Source organism: Eucyclogobius newberryi, unplaced genomic scaffold, assembly GCF_026437365.1.
Source record: "Eucyclogobius newberryi isolate DKJ021-1_F unplaced genomic scaffold, fEucNew1.0.hap1 SCAF_9, whole genome shotgun sequence".
NCBI lineage: Eukaryota > Metazoa > Chordata > Actinopteri > Gobiiformes > Gobiidae > Eucyclogobius > Eucyclogobius newberryi.
Window position 1 is genome coordinate 2,567,046 of NW_027316532.1, and position 20,222 is coordinate 2,587,267.

At 39.6% G+C, this 20,222-nt stretch overlaps 1 protein-coding gene across 1 annotated transcript in view; it reads left to right on the forward strand.

Moving 5' to 3' along the window:
• Positions 1-20,222, forward strand: part of LOC140353892 (BMP/retinoic acid-inducible neural-specific protein 3-like) — a 128,158-nt gene that overhangs the window by 86,187 nt on the left and 21,749 nt on the right. The window contains 2 exon segments of the mRNA XM_072438664.1: positions 430-666; positions 12,657-12,879. Of these exon segments, the coding sequence (XP_072294765.1) occupies positions 430-666; positions 12,657-12,879 (460 nt within the window).

Sequence of the window (20,222 nt, forward strand, 5' to 3'; positions counted from 1 at the left end):
CACTGACATCTTTTCCATGACAGTGGGATTTGTCTTTCCACATGGTTGTTTCAGAAATGAGAAGCCTCTCACTGCATCAGTCGGGTTTAAACACCGTGTTACAGCTGAAAGATCATCACCTGTAGCAGTTCTCCTACTGCTGCAGGTGATGATCTACTGTAATTGCTTAGTTTAATTATTTTATTCGGACAGGCATTTTATTTCACTCAAGAAAAACGTGAGTTACAGCATCGATGAACTGGGCTACATATGAAAACATGAGCTCATCCCCCAAACTCACACTGTCACATGATAAAACTGAAATACATTCTCACTTTTTTGGTTTTGTTTTTCATATTCATCCCTAGTAAACGGTGAAATAGATGTGTTTGACTTTTCCTCCAGAGTGTCTTGGCTGTGACGGCAGTGACATGCTCTTCGTGTGCTCAGGTCTTCAGATGATCCTGCCGGACTACCTGCAGGAGCGCTTTGTGCAGGCCGCGCTCAGCTACATCGCCTGTAACGGAGAGGGAGACTTCATGTGCAAAGAAAACGACTGCTGGTGCCACTGCGAAGCACAGTTCCCAGAATGCAACTGCCCGTACATGGACATCCAGGCCATGGAGGAGAGTCTGCAGAGGATCACCCAGACGTGGGCGCTCATGTACAAGGAGTTTGAGGAGTCAGGTACTCTCATGGCTTTGGTGTGTTTTGAAAAGCCTTATCATTCGGGCTGATTTTCTAAATCATCTGACTCAAATGTCTCCCGGTTCAAACTGGCGCTGTTCCTGAACCTTTGGAGTACAAACACATGAATGGGCTCTTTGTGCAGCTGAGACTCTGTAGTTTTGGCCTCTGATTCACTCTAATATGAAGTGGGACCCAGCTCTGCTCAGAGGAACATCAGATTTCACATTAGTAAAGGTTTGGACTCATTGACTGTAGCTTCCTTTTTCAGAGCTGATGCTAATTTCACGAAACATGAGATTTAGGGACCTAAAACAAACAAACAAAATAAGACATTTTATTGTATGTCATATTATATTTTTATATAAGGAGCAGTAAAAATTAAATATATATATATATATATTTTTGTTTTTACTGCTCCTTCAACTACTTCTATTACTACTACTACTATTGCTCCTTTGAGTACAACTATTACTACTACTACTGCAGCTCCTTTGACTACTACTACTACTACTACTACTACTACTACTACTGCAGCTCCTTTGACTACTACTACTACTACTACTACTACTACTACTGCAGCTCCTTTGACTACTACTACTACTACTACTACTGCTACTACTGCAGCTCCTTTGACTACTACTACTACTACTACTACTACTACTACTGCAGCTCCTTTGACTACTACTACTACTACAGCTCCTTTGACTACTACTACTACTACTACTACTACTACTACTACTACTACTACTACTTCTACTACAACAACATCTTTTAGTAACACATGTATTTATATAATATGCATACATTATTTTTTCACGAAACAAGGAATAATACCAGTAACAAAGCAATCAAATATAAAACTAGAATTGTAGACACATTGAAGGCTGTAGGTTGTTCTCTGTCTGTTGGAATGTTTTTTTATGCCTTAAATGTTGAATGGACGATTTTTTTTGGCCCAAATCTGAGTCTTATTTCCTCGTGCGTGGACGGCCGATTAGTCCTGCCACGTATCAATCATAAAACGCACCTACCGCTCACCTGCAGCCGCGTGCGGTTCGTCCTCACGTTTCCGCGTGCCTAAGCGCATTGATCTATCATAATATAGTTCCCTCAGTGTACGGGGCAAAATGAAGACGGAGAAAGACAGTTCGAGCTGACGCAGAAGTGGACAGAAATCTACGGGAGACGAGAGATGTGATGCGATCCGTCGCGCTAATAAACAAACGCACGTGTGTGTTGTATCAGTCCGCACGGGGGAGTGGCATGTGCACGGGGGAGTGGCATGTGCACGGGGGAGTGGCATGTGCACGGGGGAGTGGCATGTGCACGGGGGAGTGGCATGTGCACGGGGGAGTGGCATGTGCACGGGGGAGTGGCATGTGCACTTCCACCTGCCTTCTCAAATCGCCGAAAAATTGTCCATTGCGCTTTTAATTTGAATCCAGGCCTGTCCATTCCTGACACACATTTATACTGCAAGTGTTTGCATTACAGTGATCCCTCGTTTATCGCGGGGGTCACGTTCCAAAAAGAACCCGCGGGAGTCGAAATCCGCGAAGTAGAAACCTTTATTTTTTTACAGTTATTATACAATGAAATACTCCATAAAACATTGAAGCTCACGCGCCGCTCTCACCGGCCTCGCAAACTTCAATTCTCAAGCGGTTTTACGTACGTGTTCATATGAATCCATAACGTTATTGACACACAGGTAGAGAAGACGCAGAGAGACTGTTTAGCCAATCAGAATGCAGAACACAATGCATGATGCAAATCCGTGAAGCAGCGAGTCCGTGAAAAGTGAACCGCGATATAGCGAGGGATCACTGTAGTTGGAAAGGCATTATCACTGTATCCATCTCCGCAGAGTCAGCTGGAGTTAATCGTCCCTCTATCTGCAGCGTTTTATCCTGAGCCTAAACTCGTGCTGGCAATCTCTCTTTCACAAAAGCGGGTTATGGATCTAACATTATGACACGCCGTCCTCTAGCTCACAACTAAATTAACAAAACAGCGTGACAAGATTAAACTTGTACTAAATGTCCACTGTGGACTAATGGACCATGATTTGCTTAACGTTTGTATATAATTGCAGGCTGTGCTTTCACTCCATGCCAAGATGATTAGAACTTGTTTTAAATGTTATCTTTCCTATTTTTATTTCTGTCACATTTTTCTCGGGTGATTACTAAAGCAATTATTTCAGTGTATGTTTTATTTTTAAGTCACAGATAAGACACAAGCTGTAATAGTGTGATCGTTGTGACGGGTTCTTCGTCTGAAGGATTGTTGTGAGGAGTGTTTTTAATGATACATTTCCACCCAAAAAAACAAATGAAAGTTTGAAGGGTGCTCTACAAAGATAATGACAAATCATTTACAATATTCATAGACTGCAGCAGATAATGCTTTATAAATCATAGCAAGCTCTCATAATCACCTTCTCCGTAACACGCTCTGGCATAAACTGATTGAAGGAGGAGCCTGGCTATCTTTGATACCCTGAGGCTCCTCCCACAAGCAATTAACTACAAAAACAATATAGTTTAGTCAACAATACTTATAGAAACTTCATAAAATGTAAGATCAACAAATTTCTGTTGCTTCTGCACCTTTAGCACACTCAGAATAGATACTATTTAAGAATTCCAGTAAAAACAGTCGCTGTCGTCACAATGTCAGATGCCAACGCACGTGGCAACACTTAATCCGGAAATGTCCTGCAGATGGATAGTGGCTAAAAGTTTGTTACTGGACACAATTAAGGACGTGGTGGATAATTCACCAGTAGCCGAATGTGAAGCCCAGACTACTGGGATATGATTTGGTGGTTTTCACAGGTGGAGAATGGGTTCAGACGGTTGGGGAAGAAGATGGATAAACAAGTTACCATACTTTTCGATCTTTAAGCCGCTACTTTTTTTCCCACGCTTTGAGCCCTGTGGCACATACAAATTGTGGTTAATTTATAGATTTTTACTAGCTAACGGCTACCGGGGGGCAATCTAGCAGGAAGCGCAAGCATTCGACACACTGTAGAAGAAGACATCAGGGGACAATTGGTCACTGTATATTTTTTATAATCAGACTCATATTCAAGAAGAAATGAGTCTAATGAGGAAGTGATTCTAGATAATATTTTCTGTGGAAATATTATATCACAAATGTTACAACGTAACACTCACTCGCTAAGCACGAGCTCAGGAGCAGATGAACCAGATGTGAAGACACAGACACACGTAAATCAGCTCACACAGAGTCATCAAGGACAGAGGGGACAGTAGGGACAGAGGGGACAGTAGGGACAGATGTGATGGATTTTCTGTTTGTTAAGATTAAAAATGCTGTGTGTTATTTTACTATCCAACTCATATTCAGCTGTGTAATATCTCATGTTACAGGTGCGGCCCGTGTATGGACAATTTCTTGTTTCTTTGTAAATGTATTTGGATTTGACCGGACTGTTTCGTCACAATAGTGCAGGTTAATACCATTTTATAATTGCATGTACAAAGACATAAGGTGAGGGCTGAGCTAGAGAGATGTAGATAGCTTTAGCACCTCGCTGGAGCTAAATGTAACTAAGGGAGGCAAAGGTAACTAAAATGTAAGCAAGCAATTATAAACCTCAATACACTAACATGAACAAAATTCACAAACTTTCCTTTTTTTTTGGCACAGTACCTTTTCAGTTCTAGAGTTAGTGTTAACTTCCAAACATCGCAAACTATGGAAAACCAAAATTAATGTACAATGATACAATGTCTCTATCAATGTTGTCTTTAAAAAAAATAGCTTTCAGTATTGAGTTCATGACCAAAAACTTAACAGACTGCGTTCCATTGTAGTATACAATATATAATTGATGATTTGACGTGACTCCATTTGGATTGAAATGTGAATATTGTCCAGCCCTCACGTCAATCCTTGAATCTAAAAGAGTAGTTCTCCCACTTCCCAGCACTGGGGCACCCCTACACGTACTTTTACTAAGCTAAGGCGTTACCCTAACCCTGTACGTTACATTTGACTTCATAGACACCCTTTTGAGGTTTACTTGTGTGATAAAATACATTGGTTATTTTGGCCTATTGCATGAGAATTAAATTAGCCCAGTTCATTTAAAATAAATTCAAATCTTATGTAAGTTGTAAATCAATTTACAGAATTTAATTGAGGGAATTTCTATTTTGCCTCATTCTTTTTAATCTCCCAGTTTAGATTTTTAGCAATTTTAATTTGACAATGATTTAAGAATATATTGGCATCACCAAAGCATATTAAACTTTTATCAGCATTTAGCAATACAGATACTGTGTTTAGGTTATTAAGGCTTGAATTTGGCTTGGACAGTATTTGTACTGCTAAATGCTGATAAAAGTGTAAAGCAGAAAGTCTGTCCTCATCTCTGCTCCATCTGTTCCTCTCTTCTCCTCTTTCAGGACAATCAGGGAAGCAGGTTCTGTGCCTTCTGTTCTTCATATGTATTAATTAAGACTCGAATCGGATTAAGAATGTAGTGGGTCGCATTTTCCTGGTCCCTGGGTTGTTATACGTGAAATATTGACATGAAATCCCATCATAAGCGCTCTGAGAGAGAGGGGGAAAGACACAGCTTTCCACAGCTGTTCAGTAACAAAAAAAACAACTTAAATAGCATTCTACAGAAGTGTTTACATTGTGTATTTCATAAATCAAAAGGATATGTTCATTTGTCTTCTAATAACTCCATCAAACTGTACACTTTTTCCGCCCCTGCCCTCACGCCTCGCCCCCTTTGATGGTCCAGGTTTACATGACAACGCAAACCCGTCACATTCTCATTCAAAGTCAAATTCAGGTATAAAGTCAGACATAACCAGCTTCTAATAAAGATCCATAAAATGTTCAGCTAGATCAGGGGTATTATTGTTCATTTCCAATGCAGGAAATGAACATAATAACATAACATAGATGCATAACTATCTCTTTTACCATTAATAAAAGTCGTCCCAGGCAAATAAATTCAAGGCCTTTATTTCAGATTAAAGAAAACAGAAACCTCAGAATAAATATATTTTTTAAAAGTGCAAAGTGAAATAACTAATTGTTCTCTTAAATAACTTATAAAAACTAAAATGTGCAAACAGAGCATTGACTTAAAGGTGGTATGGACGATTTTTTGGCGATTTGAGAACGCAGGCGGAAGTGCACATGCCACTCCCCCGTGCTCATGCCACTCCCCCGTGCACATGCCACTCCCCCGTGCACATGCCACTCCCCCGTGCACATGCCACTCCCCCGTGCACATGCCACTCCCCCGTGTGGACTGATACAACACACACGTGCGTTTGTTTATTAGCGCGACGGATCGCATCGCATCTCTCGTCTCCCGTAGATTTCTGTCCACTTCTGCGTCAGCTCGAACTGTCTTTCTCCGTCTTCATTTTGCCCCGTACACTGAGGGAACTATATTATGATAGATCCATGCGCTTAGGCACGCGGAAACGTGGGGACGAGCCTGACGCGGCTGCAGGTGAGCGGTAGGTGTGTTTTATGATTGATACGTGGCAGGACTAATGATTTATCCACGCCACGAGGAAATATGATAAAACAATTTGCTGAAAAAAATCGGCCATTCCACCTTTAACATTCGCTCATCTTTGTTCTTAAAATAAGGAGGTCCCAGCCCAAAAAAATGAAGGCCGACTTTTCCAGAAAAAAAGTCACATCTTCAGAAAACAAGTGGCTTTTTAGGGGGAGAAATGCAACAGAAGTGAGGAGCAGGTCAGGTTTCTCAAAATGCTCTTTTAATGCAGCTTTTCACTGCAGATCAATGAGCTCAAGCTGTAGAGATCCTGCACGCGCTCTTCCAAAATCCTCTGACTTCTCTGATGAGGAAAGGATTCTGATTTAACAGGAGGAGCTGCTGCCCAAAACTTAATTCATGATATTGCACTTTACAATAATCAAAATGCGGCGGAGGGAGCTGCGCGCGCGACGGAGGGAGCTGCGCGAGTGAAGCTGACAGCTGTTCAGCCCGTGCAGGTGCTGAACCCCGGACATGCCGTATTGGAGTATTTATTGGAGTAGCGGCGCCGTGTCAATATAGCCACGGCCGTACACACAAAAAAATGCTCAATGAAAATGACTTTATCTCGTGAATTTACCATCGGTCCCAGGTCCGGACAGAACCATCACTCGGTCCGGATCGCTCCACCTCGCTGGAGCTAAATGTAACTAAGGGAGGCAAAGGTAACTAAAACGTAAGCAAGTAATTATAAATCTCAATACACTAACATGGAAAGAACTAAATTAATATACGAATATAAAATATACAAATGCTCATTTGTATCTGCAAAAACGGTTTTGTTTATTTACTAATGTATTTTTTTTGTCTTTGATATATATTCTGAAGAATGGCATCAGCCTAGAAGAGATGTTTTCTTCCTGCAGTCTATAAAGCAGATACTATGCACAAACACCAGCAGATGTGCAGCACCAGCAGGGTCATTTAAATATATTTGAAATGTATTTACTGAAAGCCCCTCGAGATGTGCCATCTTATTTCGAGGGGTCCAAAACACATAACACAAAGACAGAGCATTATACATAGAATACGATAGACTGTATACACAGTTTACAATACTCAAAACAAGACAAACTTGCTGTCATTAATCCCCCTCTCTCTCCCAGAGTACTTTTTAATTACAGAGTTTATGAGACAGAGTTACATATGACATTGGTGTAGTTGTCCCTCAATAGTACAGGAGTGATCCAACGCAAAGAAAAGATCAAAAGGCATCTGGACAGACTGAATTTTAAACATTGTCTGGTTGAAACGTTTAGAACTCCCATGATACACATACAGGGATAAGCTACGTACACACCGCGGCGTCAAATTAGCGCCCGACGCAGAAGTTGGACGCCTGTACATTTGAAGACAGACGCACCGGATGTGAGTCCGAGGACGCCCCGGACTCACATCCGTAAAATGCACTCAACAGCAGACGTGCGTCCGAGTTGTCCTGCGCACATGCGCAGTGGACGAGTTGTGCTTTTCTCGTGGTGTAAAATGGAGTTTAATGGCGGAACATGGCTTTGGTTTATTAACTTAACAAAGTCGAAAAGCGGAGACGATGGGCCCCGGGGCCCGTCTGGGACCAGCACATTGAGCAGAGTTTAGTCAATGCTCCAAACGCTGCGTCTTAAAGATTTTTTTTATCTTGCGGGGTTTGTTTTGGCTCTTCTTCCGGGTCGTGCGTAGGACGTCACTGGAGCCTCATCTCTGATTGGCTGCTGCGGCGCATCTGCCACAGAAAGTTGGACAAAGCTGAACATCTCGGCATCGACGCTTTGGACGCTCTCGACCCTCGGACGCGCGAGAGGGCCAAAAACGTGCTGCAAAAACGCAGAAATTGCGCCGCGGAAATCACAGGAGGCGTTTGATGCGCTTTTACATAGACTTTGAATTAAAACTGGACACTTTGGACGCCGCGGCCTGAAGGGGCCATTACACATATATACACCACAAAGACATATTTTCTATCTGAGTTACTTAGTAAAAACATAGTATCATCACAGCAGATTTGTCAGCAATATTGGAATGTAGAGATTTAATCCAGACTAGAAGCACAAGAAAGAGGTTTAAGATATGAACGTAAAAGAAGACTTAAAGAAGATAAAAGATGATAAAGATCAGGAAATAGGCAACATATTCCAGTCAGAAGGGGCTTTGTACAGAGACAGTGAGCGGTCTCTGGAGTTTAAGAAATGATTGAATTGCAGTTCACCCTGGAGAGACTCGGACACAGGACACAGAAGAGAATGATTAGCGAGCTTTATTACGGAGGTTATTTGGTGCTCAGACCCCGGTGGAAGACAATGATCATGGGCACTCCATAAGCTGATTGTATTAGATGTCTCCCCCCGGAGCCTGGAGACTGGTGGTGGTAGATGTGGAGAGAAGGTAGAGGATGAGGGGAATGCAGAGGAGGAGGAGGGGAGGTGGTGGGTCGCAGTACGGTCTGAAGCGGCCGAGCCATCTGCCCGAGGCTTAAATGCGACCGCCTGGTGCTGATCGAGGAGTGACTTGAGAGCGTTGATTGGGGAGGAGGAGCAGGTGCGGGGGCCATGACCCATCACTAAATTAGATTTGAAAGTAGTGTAGTGGTGTAGTAGTTGTGAAAAATAAATACAGCATAACCGATTGTTAAAAAAAACATTTCTGACCCAAATTAATATCAACTTACAACTTACTTTGTACCAATAAAATATCAGACTTAAGGGTAACATCAGCATAGATATTTATCGAGCTTTTTGTGGAAGATTGTTGATTAAAAAAAATTGAGAATAAAAGGGGGACTAGAAAGGAACCTTGATTTACGACTTTATCAGTTCTACATTTGTCAGACTGAACACCATGAGGGACAACATATTCAGATCTATGTGAAGATGAGAGTTGAACCATAAAACTACATTTTATTACCCAAACCTATTGCACAAATTATTTGTTTAACAGCTCTTATGTTTTTTGTAAGTGTTTTTTTCTGCTTACTTCTTTTGGGTACCAACTTAATGTTTAAGTAATATGTTAATTATCAATGGTTCTATTACTAGAGATGGGCAATATATCGGTTGAGGTATCAGTATCTGCCGCTTTTCGATATCAGCCACGACAGCTTATTTTGTAATAGAAGAGCAATCAGGCCATATGTTTACACAGTCGTGGAACAAATGATTTGATAATCCAGGTAAATACAGTACGTATTTAATTTTTTAATTATTTATTTAGAAGTGAAATGTTTGTTGTAAACTTGACTTAAACTTGAAATAGATTTGTAGGCTCTGCTGAGGATTTTAAAAACAGCAGCAAGCCAGATATCGTTATGGATAAACATCTACTACTAATTCTAATTTTGCTACTTCACGACGACTTTGCCGTTACTACTAATCAAACATGAAGTCATTTTAGTGCCAGTTCGCCCGCTCTTTGCATAATGTTATGCTATCAATGCCGGCTATTCGGTCACTCGTTGCCAAGGTGATTATAACTCATCTGACATCCAAAATACATTTCATACATTAAGTTGGAATAACTGCGAGCCCAATTACGTCCACAGTGCATGTTTTAATAGCCGAGTGCGAATGGAGGCCAAGTGCGTGCCCCGAATACAGCTCCGTTTAGCGTCGTAAAAATGTCCTTCCTAGAATAATATCCCCCAGAACAAGATGAGGGACGAAAAGCGTTTTTCTAATTAACTCAGATGGAAAGCGGAAATAGCTACGACTTCTACCTCATTATTGACCTTGAGAAATAAGTGTACATGTTATTTTGGGCTCAAACATATAAGGGAATAAGAGACATGGTTGTAATGGTGGTGGAAGAAAACCAAGCGAAGCAGGAAAGTATGAAAAGTGAATTATGAAAAGCAAAACACTTTAGGGTCCACTTAATAACTTCTAATTGCTAATTTGCATACACAAGTGGTTCATTCATTGATATTGTTATAATTGTTCATAATTATTTTGCCCCTTGTTAATGTATTATTCTGCAGCTAATTAGACATTTGCTGACATGACTATTCATATGTTTGTTTGTTTGTTAGTTTGTTATTATGAAGTTTGGACATTTTAGAAACTATACGTCATGTGGTACTAGACCTTAACAACACATGTATTTCCAAAAGCCTAATAGAATCATAATTCACGTACAAAAATGTCTTGACATCAAACTAATATGCTGCAATAAGGGGTTCATTATAGTCTAATTAGCAGTAGAATAAGACATAAATTAAGAACAAAGACATGCTAATTAACATCGGATTAACCACTTATAATCAAGAATAAAATGATCAGAGTAGGATAAAATACAATAACCTTTCATTGTTATAGTATAAAACACATTGACTTTTGTATTTGATCATTAGAACCTCTCACAATCTGCCGTTTCCTTTGTCTGGAGTTTATTAGCGTCTTACAAAAACATCTTACATGTTGTTTATAAAGCTGGGTTTCCTGATCTTTTCTTTGTAAATGAGTCAAGTTTGTGTTTTTCCCCAAAGAGTCTGTTGTAAAAGCAGAACTTTGTGACAAAATGAGTCGGCTGCATGCTGTATGCATCCAATAATGAAGTATTCTATTTTATGTTAACCGCTCTGATTGGCCGTGCTTGGGAGGTCCACGTCAGCATCACTTTACCTGTAAAAGCTGTTCTAAAAATGTGCAAGCGCCTGAAAATGCATGTGAATACAAGGGCTTTGTGTTTTAAATACCTACTTCCTCCTTTTGCGGTTTGAAAATCAGGCATCCCAGCTTTAAATGTGATCAAAATAGTTATTATTTAGTAATATTTAGTACATTAACATCGCAAGGCATCCTTCACTGTACTTTGACACAGAATTAATTTACAGAAAATAAAATTATGAGTTCAAAAACTGTGTGAAAATACAATTTGTTTGTTTTTATCATTACATTTGCGCTTCTAAAATAGAATAGAAGGTCACACAATTGTATCAAGATTTATTTTTAATAAACATACAATATAGTAAATGAGAGAAAGAAAATGCATACTATATAGATAAATACTGGTTAAAACAAAAACAATCACATTTTACCAAGAAAAATAGATGATCAATTTGACTTTTCTTGTATTGACAGAAGTGTCACTGCTTCAATAGGACACGAGAGCAGTCAGTGACATCGATGTGTCCTCGTTGAAAGCAGAAGGGTCAGCAGCGCCTTTTGTTAACCACATTTGCATTCTGACAACACTTACTGACGTTTATCCAGCCGCCTTTGTGAGCCCCTTCAGCTTGTCCTGGGTCATTCGATCACACTGTTGAGGTGAACGGGTCACGAGTATGTTAGTCCAGACCCCCCCCCCCCCCCCCCTCTCTCTCTCTCTCTCTCTCTCTCTCTCGCTCTCTCTCTCTCTCTCTCTTTCTCTCTCTCGCTCCGTCACAAAATTCTAAAGAATAAAGCCTAAAGAATTACGCAGACACTCATAATGCTCCATTTATTTCAATGGGGAAAAAGTACTCATACCTTTTGAAAATTCTGCAAAAAGTACAAGTAGTACAAATGTCAAAAGTATTAGCACACGTACTACTGTGAAAGCGATCGTAATGAGGTATAACATGTTGAAATCGGTTAAAGCGTTAAGGAGTTGAAACTGGACATCACTCACAATACAAGAACATATAGTGTCTGCGTGACATCACGCAGACACTATATGATCATTATAAAATGCACTTTAAAGGTCAGAGTGCAGAGGTCAAATCTTTTCAGTGGTAAAACTGAAACGTTGATTGTTTTCACCATGGAGTAATATTGTACAAATGTTACATAAGAAAGAAAAATAAAATCCATCTTAATTTGTGTTTTTGAATCAGTTTGTTCTCTCAACATTTAAGTTTTCATGTGGAAACAGCATCAAAAGATGTTTTAGTCAGGGAGGGGTCCGTCTCCATGGAGATGTTCCACAGTATGACATTGCACATAACTAACTCTATAGAAACAAAAAACAAGAAATGATGAAGTTACATGTCAGATCTGTGAACATGCAAGCCTGCTTACAGTAAGAGTCGATATCGTTCAGCAACTGTATAAATGCAAGATTGATACTTTAATGCCATAACGTGGAACATTCTAGGTAAAACAGGAACATCTTCATAGAGACAAGCAAGTACCCTTCTTCTGCTCCTTTTTGCACACGTCCCCTCGGCTTCATTTGCACTTTACCGTATTTTCCGCACTATAAGGCGCACTTAAAAGCCTTTAATTTTCTCAAAAAACTACAGTGTGCCTTATAATCCAGTGCGCCTTATATAAAGATTGATTCTGGTTGTGCTTACTGACCTCGAGGCGATTTTGTGTGGTACACGTTTTGTTTCGCTTAATGCGCTTTATAATCCAGTGTGCCTCACAGTGCGGAAAACACGGTATTTGCTTTTAATAATGAACTAATCCACTGAACAGTATTTTTCCCCCGTTTGTTTTCTCCTCAGATGAGTTCAAATCTTTCTTCCAGCGACTGCCCCAGACCCATTTCCTGAACATGACGTCGCTGCAGCAACTGTGGTCCTCCGACGCTCAGTTCCAGAGCCGCTACAACCAGCTCCAGAGCGACATGAGGCTGCTGTCCAGACGCGCTCACAGAGTCATCTACAAACTGTTCAGCCTGAGCAAGAGGTGCCACAGACAGCCCAAAGTGCACCTGCCCCGCCAACGGTAAGAAGCACGTCACCTGCTTCTCTCAACAAGCCAAATACTGGCTCAAATATGGTCACTCTGCCTCAAAATATCAATGTAAGACTTTTTGTGGCGTCCAATTGTTGCAGCAATACATATTTTGACGTGGAAGTGGACTAAATGCTCTTTACACTGCTTCACTTTTGGTCTGAAAGTGTCTCCACTCTCTTAAGTGAACCGCACTGGCCCGTTTAAAGGGTCTAGAGAGGATGCAGGGAGGTTTCGCTTACCTCGCTTTTGCTTCCAGAACGCTTTATGCAAGATGATTTGACAAGAGAGAACACAGACTCAGGTAAAAAAATTAAATTAAAAAAAGATTAAATAAATAAATAAAACAGAAATAAACAGAGCATTTAAATTCTTACAAAACGCTGACTTGATCTTGTGAGTCAACAGGCTTAGAACAAAGCAAGCGCATGATAGCATCAGCTATTTCCTCTTTATCGATGCAAGTCCCTCACATCACGACTGAAAATATGATGGTTCCGGTGGATGACGCATATAACATTATCCAAACAAAAATAGATGATATAAAGTGGCGTTAAAGATACGCAAGATAAGTGAAATCGTTTTGTGTTTACAGCGCCGCTAACTTGGAATTATTAAACGTCTTTTATACATTTTGTGAACCTCTGCCAGGCCCTTAACATGGAAATGTCCTCCGCCATTAACAGAATCAGATCGGATCAAGTCCAGTCAAAGTGTGGCTTGAATTGAAAGCCATATTATTGAACATCCCATGAAAAGCAATGAATACCATCTCCTCGTATTGTCATGTCTCGCTTGGTCCAAGAGTCTGTTCTGCCCGTGTCTGTGTGAGGAGTGTGAGAAGTGTCGGACAGGAGGCACAGCAGATGCTTGTGATTAATACGCCATATTTGTGTGTATCTATGCTAATCCAATGTACCTCCACTGCATGCTGTGTGAACATAATACATCTCACCAGAGGACACACTGAGCAGTCTGCTGCCGACCCAAAGGAAAACAGAACACAATTTAAAACAGAAGGAATACACGTTTGTGCTGGGATTTTACAGGGAATCCACATGTGAAATTGTGTTAAGCATGTAAAATAGACTGAAGGAGCGATATTAATTGTGGGGACAAAACTGCAGAACTGACAAGCATCTTCATAGTGACTGTAACAAGCAGCAGATTATCATTTACATGTTATTATTTTGGAAAAAGTGGCTACATGACATTTTTTGTCCAGAGTTTTGAATAAGTACAGAGCAGTAGGCGGGGATAGGGGGTAGGTGAAAACAGGAATTTTCTGATTACTCCAGGCTCAGTTGCAGGACTATACAGGATTACTCAAACATGCAGGAACCATGATCACCATCATGAGGGAGCATTATTGTAACGTTAAAAGCTCATTATGTCCATTTTAAGTCACTTACATTGTTGAATAAATAAATTGTGGTGTTTAGACCTCGGCAGATAGTAATGTCAGTATTGTGATGAAGGGAGAGTGTAATAGCAGTGGCGTGCGGTCAGGGCAATCAAGGCAAGCAATGATTGACCAATAATATCGTGTGTCACAACTATATTTAAATTGTTCTGAAATATACACAAATAAGCCTTTAAATAAGCGTTTTTTCTTCACTTTAGCTTCTGAAGCTTAGCTGGAAGTCACGGTGTCTTTTAGTGGCCTCTACAGGCTACTGAGCAGCACTGCGGGAAGCTTGGTTCTTCTTCCCGCCCCTTTTCATTTTGTGGCCGTGTTCAGAGGCCCGTTCATGCTCCGCTCTCTAACATTAGCTTTTAGAACCAAAGTGGACAGCAGCTTGTTTTAGAGCTCTGCACATGTGCTCTGAGGACCACAGCCTTAAACCACGCTGAAAAAACCTGTGTGGAAATCTTGGATGTTTACAGGTTATGCCTAACTGAGCATGTGCAGAGGGGAGGTGAAGAAAAAGCAGTCGTTTTTAACTTTAAGTGACTTAAAAAATACCTTTATAGACAAATCTTTGTTTGTAGCCAAGGCTCTGTTCACATACCTAATGATTAGTTGTTAGAAATACAGGCAGTATTTTAATAACAGAGCTCGGGTTTGTGTAATGAATTGATCAGTGAAGTGAGGACTATTTACTCCATTCAGCAGATTTGACAGGTTTGGGAGTTTAGCTCAGTAGAACAGGCTGGATGTCGGGGTTTGAAACTCATCCTTGCATGTTGTTGTTGTTTTTCTTCACTTTTGCGTGCAAATGTTATTCACTAAATATTGATGAACACCCCAAGTCTGCTGCCCATCCATAAATGTCACCCCATGCTACTGGATAATAGATGTTTCTCCCTGAGACATGTGGTGGTGGAGAAAAGGAGAAGATACAGAGGATGAACTTGATGGTTGGGTTGTAGCTGAACTGGCAAATGGAGGAGGAGACAGTACATTTAATTCCTGTACTGTATATGAATGTCTTGAGAGGTGATTATTTCAGAGGCATCTGTTGTCTCATGAGAATTGTCTTTTGTCCCAGCCACAGCTCTAGGTCAAACTCCTTTACTTAGGCTGCCTCCATTAGTTATTGCTGATAATGATAACCATGTGATAATGATAACCATAACCATGTGATAATGATAACCATGTGATAATGATAACCATGTGATAATGATAACCATGTGATAATGATAACCATAACCATGTGATAATGATAACCATGTGATAATGATAACCATGTGATAATGATAACCATGTGATAATGATAACCATGTGATAATGATAACCATAACCATGTGATAATGATAACCATGTGATAATGATAACCATGTGATAATGATAACCATAACCATGTGATAATGATAACCATGTGATAATGATAACCATGTGATAATGATAACCATAACCATGTGATAATGATAACCATGTGATAATGATAACCATGTGATAATGATAACCATAACCATGTGATAATGATAACCATGTGATAATGATAACCATGTGATAATGATAACCATAACCATGTGATAATGATAACCATGTGATAATGATAACCATAACCATGTGATAATGATAACCATGTGATAATGATAACCATGTGATAATGATAACCATGTGATAATGATAACCATAACCATGTGATAATGATAACCATGTGATAATGATAACCATGTGATAATGATAACCATGTGATAATGATAACCATAACCATGTGATAATGATAACCATGTGATAATGATAACCATGTGATAATGATAACCATGTGATAATGATAACCATGTGATAATGATAACCATGTGATAATGATAACCATGCTAGCACTCTCTTTTGTGCTACAATCAAAAATAATGATTGAAAAAAATTTACTAAGATAATTCAATTAAGTTTTGTTATTGTCCTCTAGGTCAGCTTTAGGCTTGCACTATAGATACAGTCAGCATTTGAGTGAACGCCCACGAACAAACCTCTGTGGAGGGAGCAATATATTCATTTCAATGTAGAAGAGCTGCTCTGTCACCCACTACAAGAACAAACACAGACTTTAGGAGTTATATTAAGCCAAATACAGATACAAAAACTGAAAGAAATACAATCTGATCCAGTAGTCCAAGAATGCTAACGGTAGCTGTGAACTAGCATCGTCTGTTGAATTTTAACAAAACAATCAGTTTACTTTTCTGAGTTAACGCCAGTGTTGTGCCGTTCATAATTTTGGTGAACGTGAACTGAACGAACGGTATTACTGCTGAAGAACGATAATGTGAACGTGTTCATTCTGGTGTCTGTGAACGGCACATTCGTTCTTTTTATTTTCGTTCAATAAAGTGTCAGATTTCTAGAGACTTCCAGGTGAAAAACACCGTTAAGTTGCCCTAAAAGAGCCTGTGTCTGTCAAGTGTGAGAGCTCCAGTTGTGGAGGCGATAGATCGAGGAGACAGACCGAGATCTTGCGTGTCGCAGCGCACTGCACATGTGCATCAAAACAAAAAGCAGCATCGACGCGACCGCAATGTGTAGTGAACAGAGTAGCAACGATTCGCCCTGCTACGACCAGTTACGTGAGTTTTATGATAAGGTCGGTGAGGATGGAAACAATACTACTACTACTACTACTAGTGTGGACTGTGAATGTAAATCGTGGGTAAGGATTCAAAATTGGATATGAAGATGAAATCTGACACATTTTTTCAGCATTAAACTAATACAATAATTGCTGCCTGTGGTTGTATTTGGGCTGTGGAAATAATTTTGAAACATTATAGCATAATATTGAAAAAAAGAACTGAACTAGGTCATTTTTTGGAGCTGTGAACTTAGTTCAAAATTTTGAATTATGAACTATGAACTGAACTAGTTCATGTAGAAAGTGAACTTTCCCAACACTGGTTAACGCCATGTCAACAACCCAACGCTAATATTCAATTCAGACTTGGTTGGAATTAGCTGTGCTTAAAATACAAATAATCTGCCAGGAAACATATTTAAAGAAGGACATAAATTGCATTTCCCATTGAATCAACAAAGAGTTTTCACCCGCAGCCGACCCCGATGACCACAATGACGTCTTTCTTACTGTATTTGTCTGCTGTCTTCGCACGTCAATCAAAAACCTCCAGTCGGTTATTGACGCCGACACCGATGCCAGTTTGAATCCCTCTTTGGAGGACAATGCTCACGCAATAATCCAATTGTAACAGGAAAACCAAGAATGTCCATTTCCAATAGCTCATAATGACACAGATGCTTTGTTTTCGCCTAATTTAAATTCCATCCCTGCTTCCCCCGCATGTTCTTGTCTCTTTTATTCCTTTTTTCTTTCCAAATTCTGAATATAAATTTTTGTAAACAATGGCCACTCTCTCCTGGCCTTGTTCATCTTGCTGACACGGACAGCTCTCAAACAAATGAGAGCAGACCATCACCGCCAAAGCGAGTTTGGATCTACGCGGTCGCCACAGTAACAGCCCAGCCAAAAACACATAAATCACATAGAAGAGGAATGTGAATTATGTGGCCAGGTCTTTTCTGAATCTGCCATAGCCCCATTTTTTACAGAGAACCGTGAGTGCCATGTGGGAAGAAATGAAGATAAGGAAGAGTTTAAAAAATATATAATTTTGAGTTTGTAAATGCTCATATATATACTGCTTATTTATTTCTACGACTTAATTGAATAACTATTTTGTTAATGAATGAACAAATAAGAGTTTTTAAGTTGCTTCAGAAAGCTACTTACTACTTCTTTTCTGGAAATGTACTTAACTTTAGCCAGGAGGGCCAGAGAAAAGCTAATCGTTGAAGCTAATTGTTGAAGCTAATAGGAAAAGTAAAAGTATCTGTTCATTAAATTAAAAACATTTTAAAAGTCTAGCTAGAATTGATGGACTTAAAAACAACGCAGAAGATTCTCGGAGCCATGTCCGGGTGTGTTTTTGATGAGGGAACAATGTTAGAACATAGTTAAAAGCTCAAAAAAGTAAATTTTGCATAATATGTGTCATCGCCCCATCTACTGATTTATTACTTTATGACTATGAGCAAAGAAACAAACGCTTACCCTGAACTGCAAATACAATAAAAGTTGCATAAAGTTGTGGTGAACAGCAGAAAATGGCAGAAATTCTCACGAAAACAATTATTTATTTAAAAAAAAACCATGACAACACAGATTTATGAAATTTAAAAGCTCAGACAAGGAGCAGAGAACAGGACCTTGTAAACAAGAATAATTAAATAAGTGTTAATGAAGCTAAAAGCAAATCGAGGTATGTTTCTAATGAGGGAACTTGGGGAAAGCTCAAATAGTCAATTTTGCATAATATGTGGCTCAATACTAATTTATATACCACAACGGTGGACAAAAATGTGAAATCTATGAAAAATGTAATCTCCTTCCTTGAAGTCTAATACTAAGACTATAGACCATGGTCCAACATTTGTTTTCATTTATTTCGTATCAATACTAGTTTATTCTGTTGTATTTTGGTATTGTTTAATTTGACAATGCTAATCAAGAGGCTATTGTGATTGTACTGTAAATGTCAGAAACCATTTGACGGCTAAAAGCCCCTTTAGTTCCACAGTAAACAGACAACGGCAGATCAGGTGAAGTCAGAGGTTCATTACATTCAAAAGGTCTTCAGGTTACTATAATAGCCTAAACTTGCAAAGAGATTCGTTTTCTACTGTTGATTTTCTGGCACTGTATAGAATTGGGCGCATATGTGAAAGTAATTGGCCCACGACACAGAAAAGGTGAAGAGGTCTTTATTGACTTGGAATAATTGGTTTTCTCGTTATTTTATTTAACTTTATTTCATTCAGATATTTTAGAATTTCTTTTTGACATGCAAAGGACAAAGAACATGACACACACAATTTACATACAAATTGTCCTACCTATATATGTTTAGATACTTTTCCTTATGGTTGGCAGAGGTTTGACTTTATTACATGGAAACAATTGGTGTCATTGAGTGCAGCCCCTCTAAATATTGGTTAATTTAGTGCAAATCAATAGAATTAAGGCAGAAGTACACATTTCAAACACATCAAACATAAACTGCTGAACATAATAAGAATCCCACATCTTTGTAGACGCCTGACAACAAAAGGCAGGGACATTCTATTACCTAAATAACTTGCCATTGATAATTGCACTGAAATAGCGATTTCGTTTTGATTGCGATGTGCCATTTAGAATTTGACATTTCATTACGTCTCGTGTACAAATAAACACCGTCTAAGTCAAGAAAAAACATGGGTGGAAAACACATATAGAATCTGCCTGTCTTTGTCCAATGTTTATCTGCATTATTATTATTATTAGCACGTTTCTTCAGCTGCGAAGCCTTTTGTTCCCATTGAAATCTCCATTGACTACGGCTGTCTGCTCTGCCTTTGAGAGAAGACATGAAATATTCCCCGCGCCCTCCTCTCCATCCGTCTGTGGCACCCCGATCGAACCGATATGTGATTGAATTCAACTTCCTGCAGGCTACTCTTTCACTCACTCTCTCTCTCTCCGGACGCTGAAAATCACCAGCGCGAGTGGAGCAGTCGGCTTCGCTTTTATGGGAGAGATAATGAAGCACACCGCACACGCCGAGTTCAAACTTGGGCCATTTAAACATGGTTTTGGGGCGCTGTAATCTACGACAAAACGCAACATTGTTTGGCGTTGGGAGGTATATCAAAGCTAGAAATGACTTCAGACTAATAACTAATCATGCAAGTTTTAATGAGGTGTTTGGTCTTTGCATTTTAATCAGGGGAGGCTTGAACTGAGGTGGGTAATATTTTTTGTTGTTGTAAAGTTAGTACTTTTTAGACACCAAACTTTGACTCAAAATTGTGTGATATCTTTGACAGTCGCTACGGT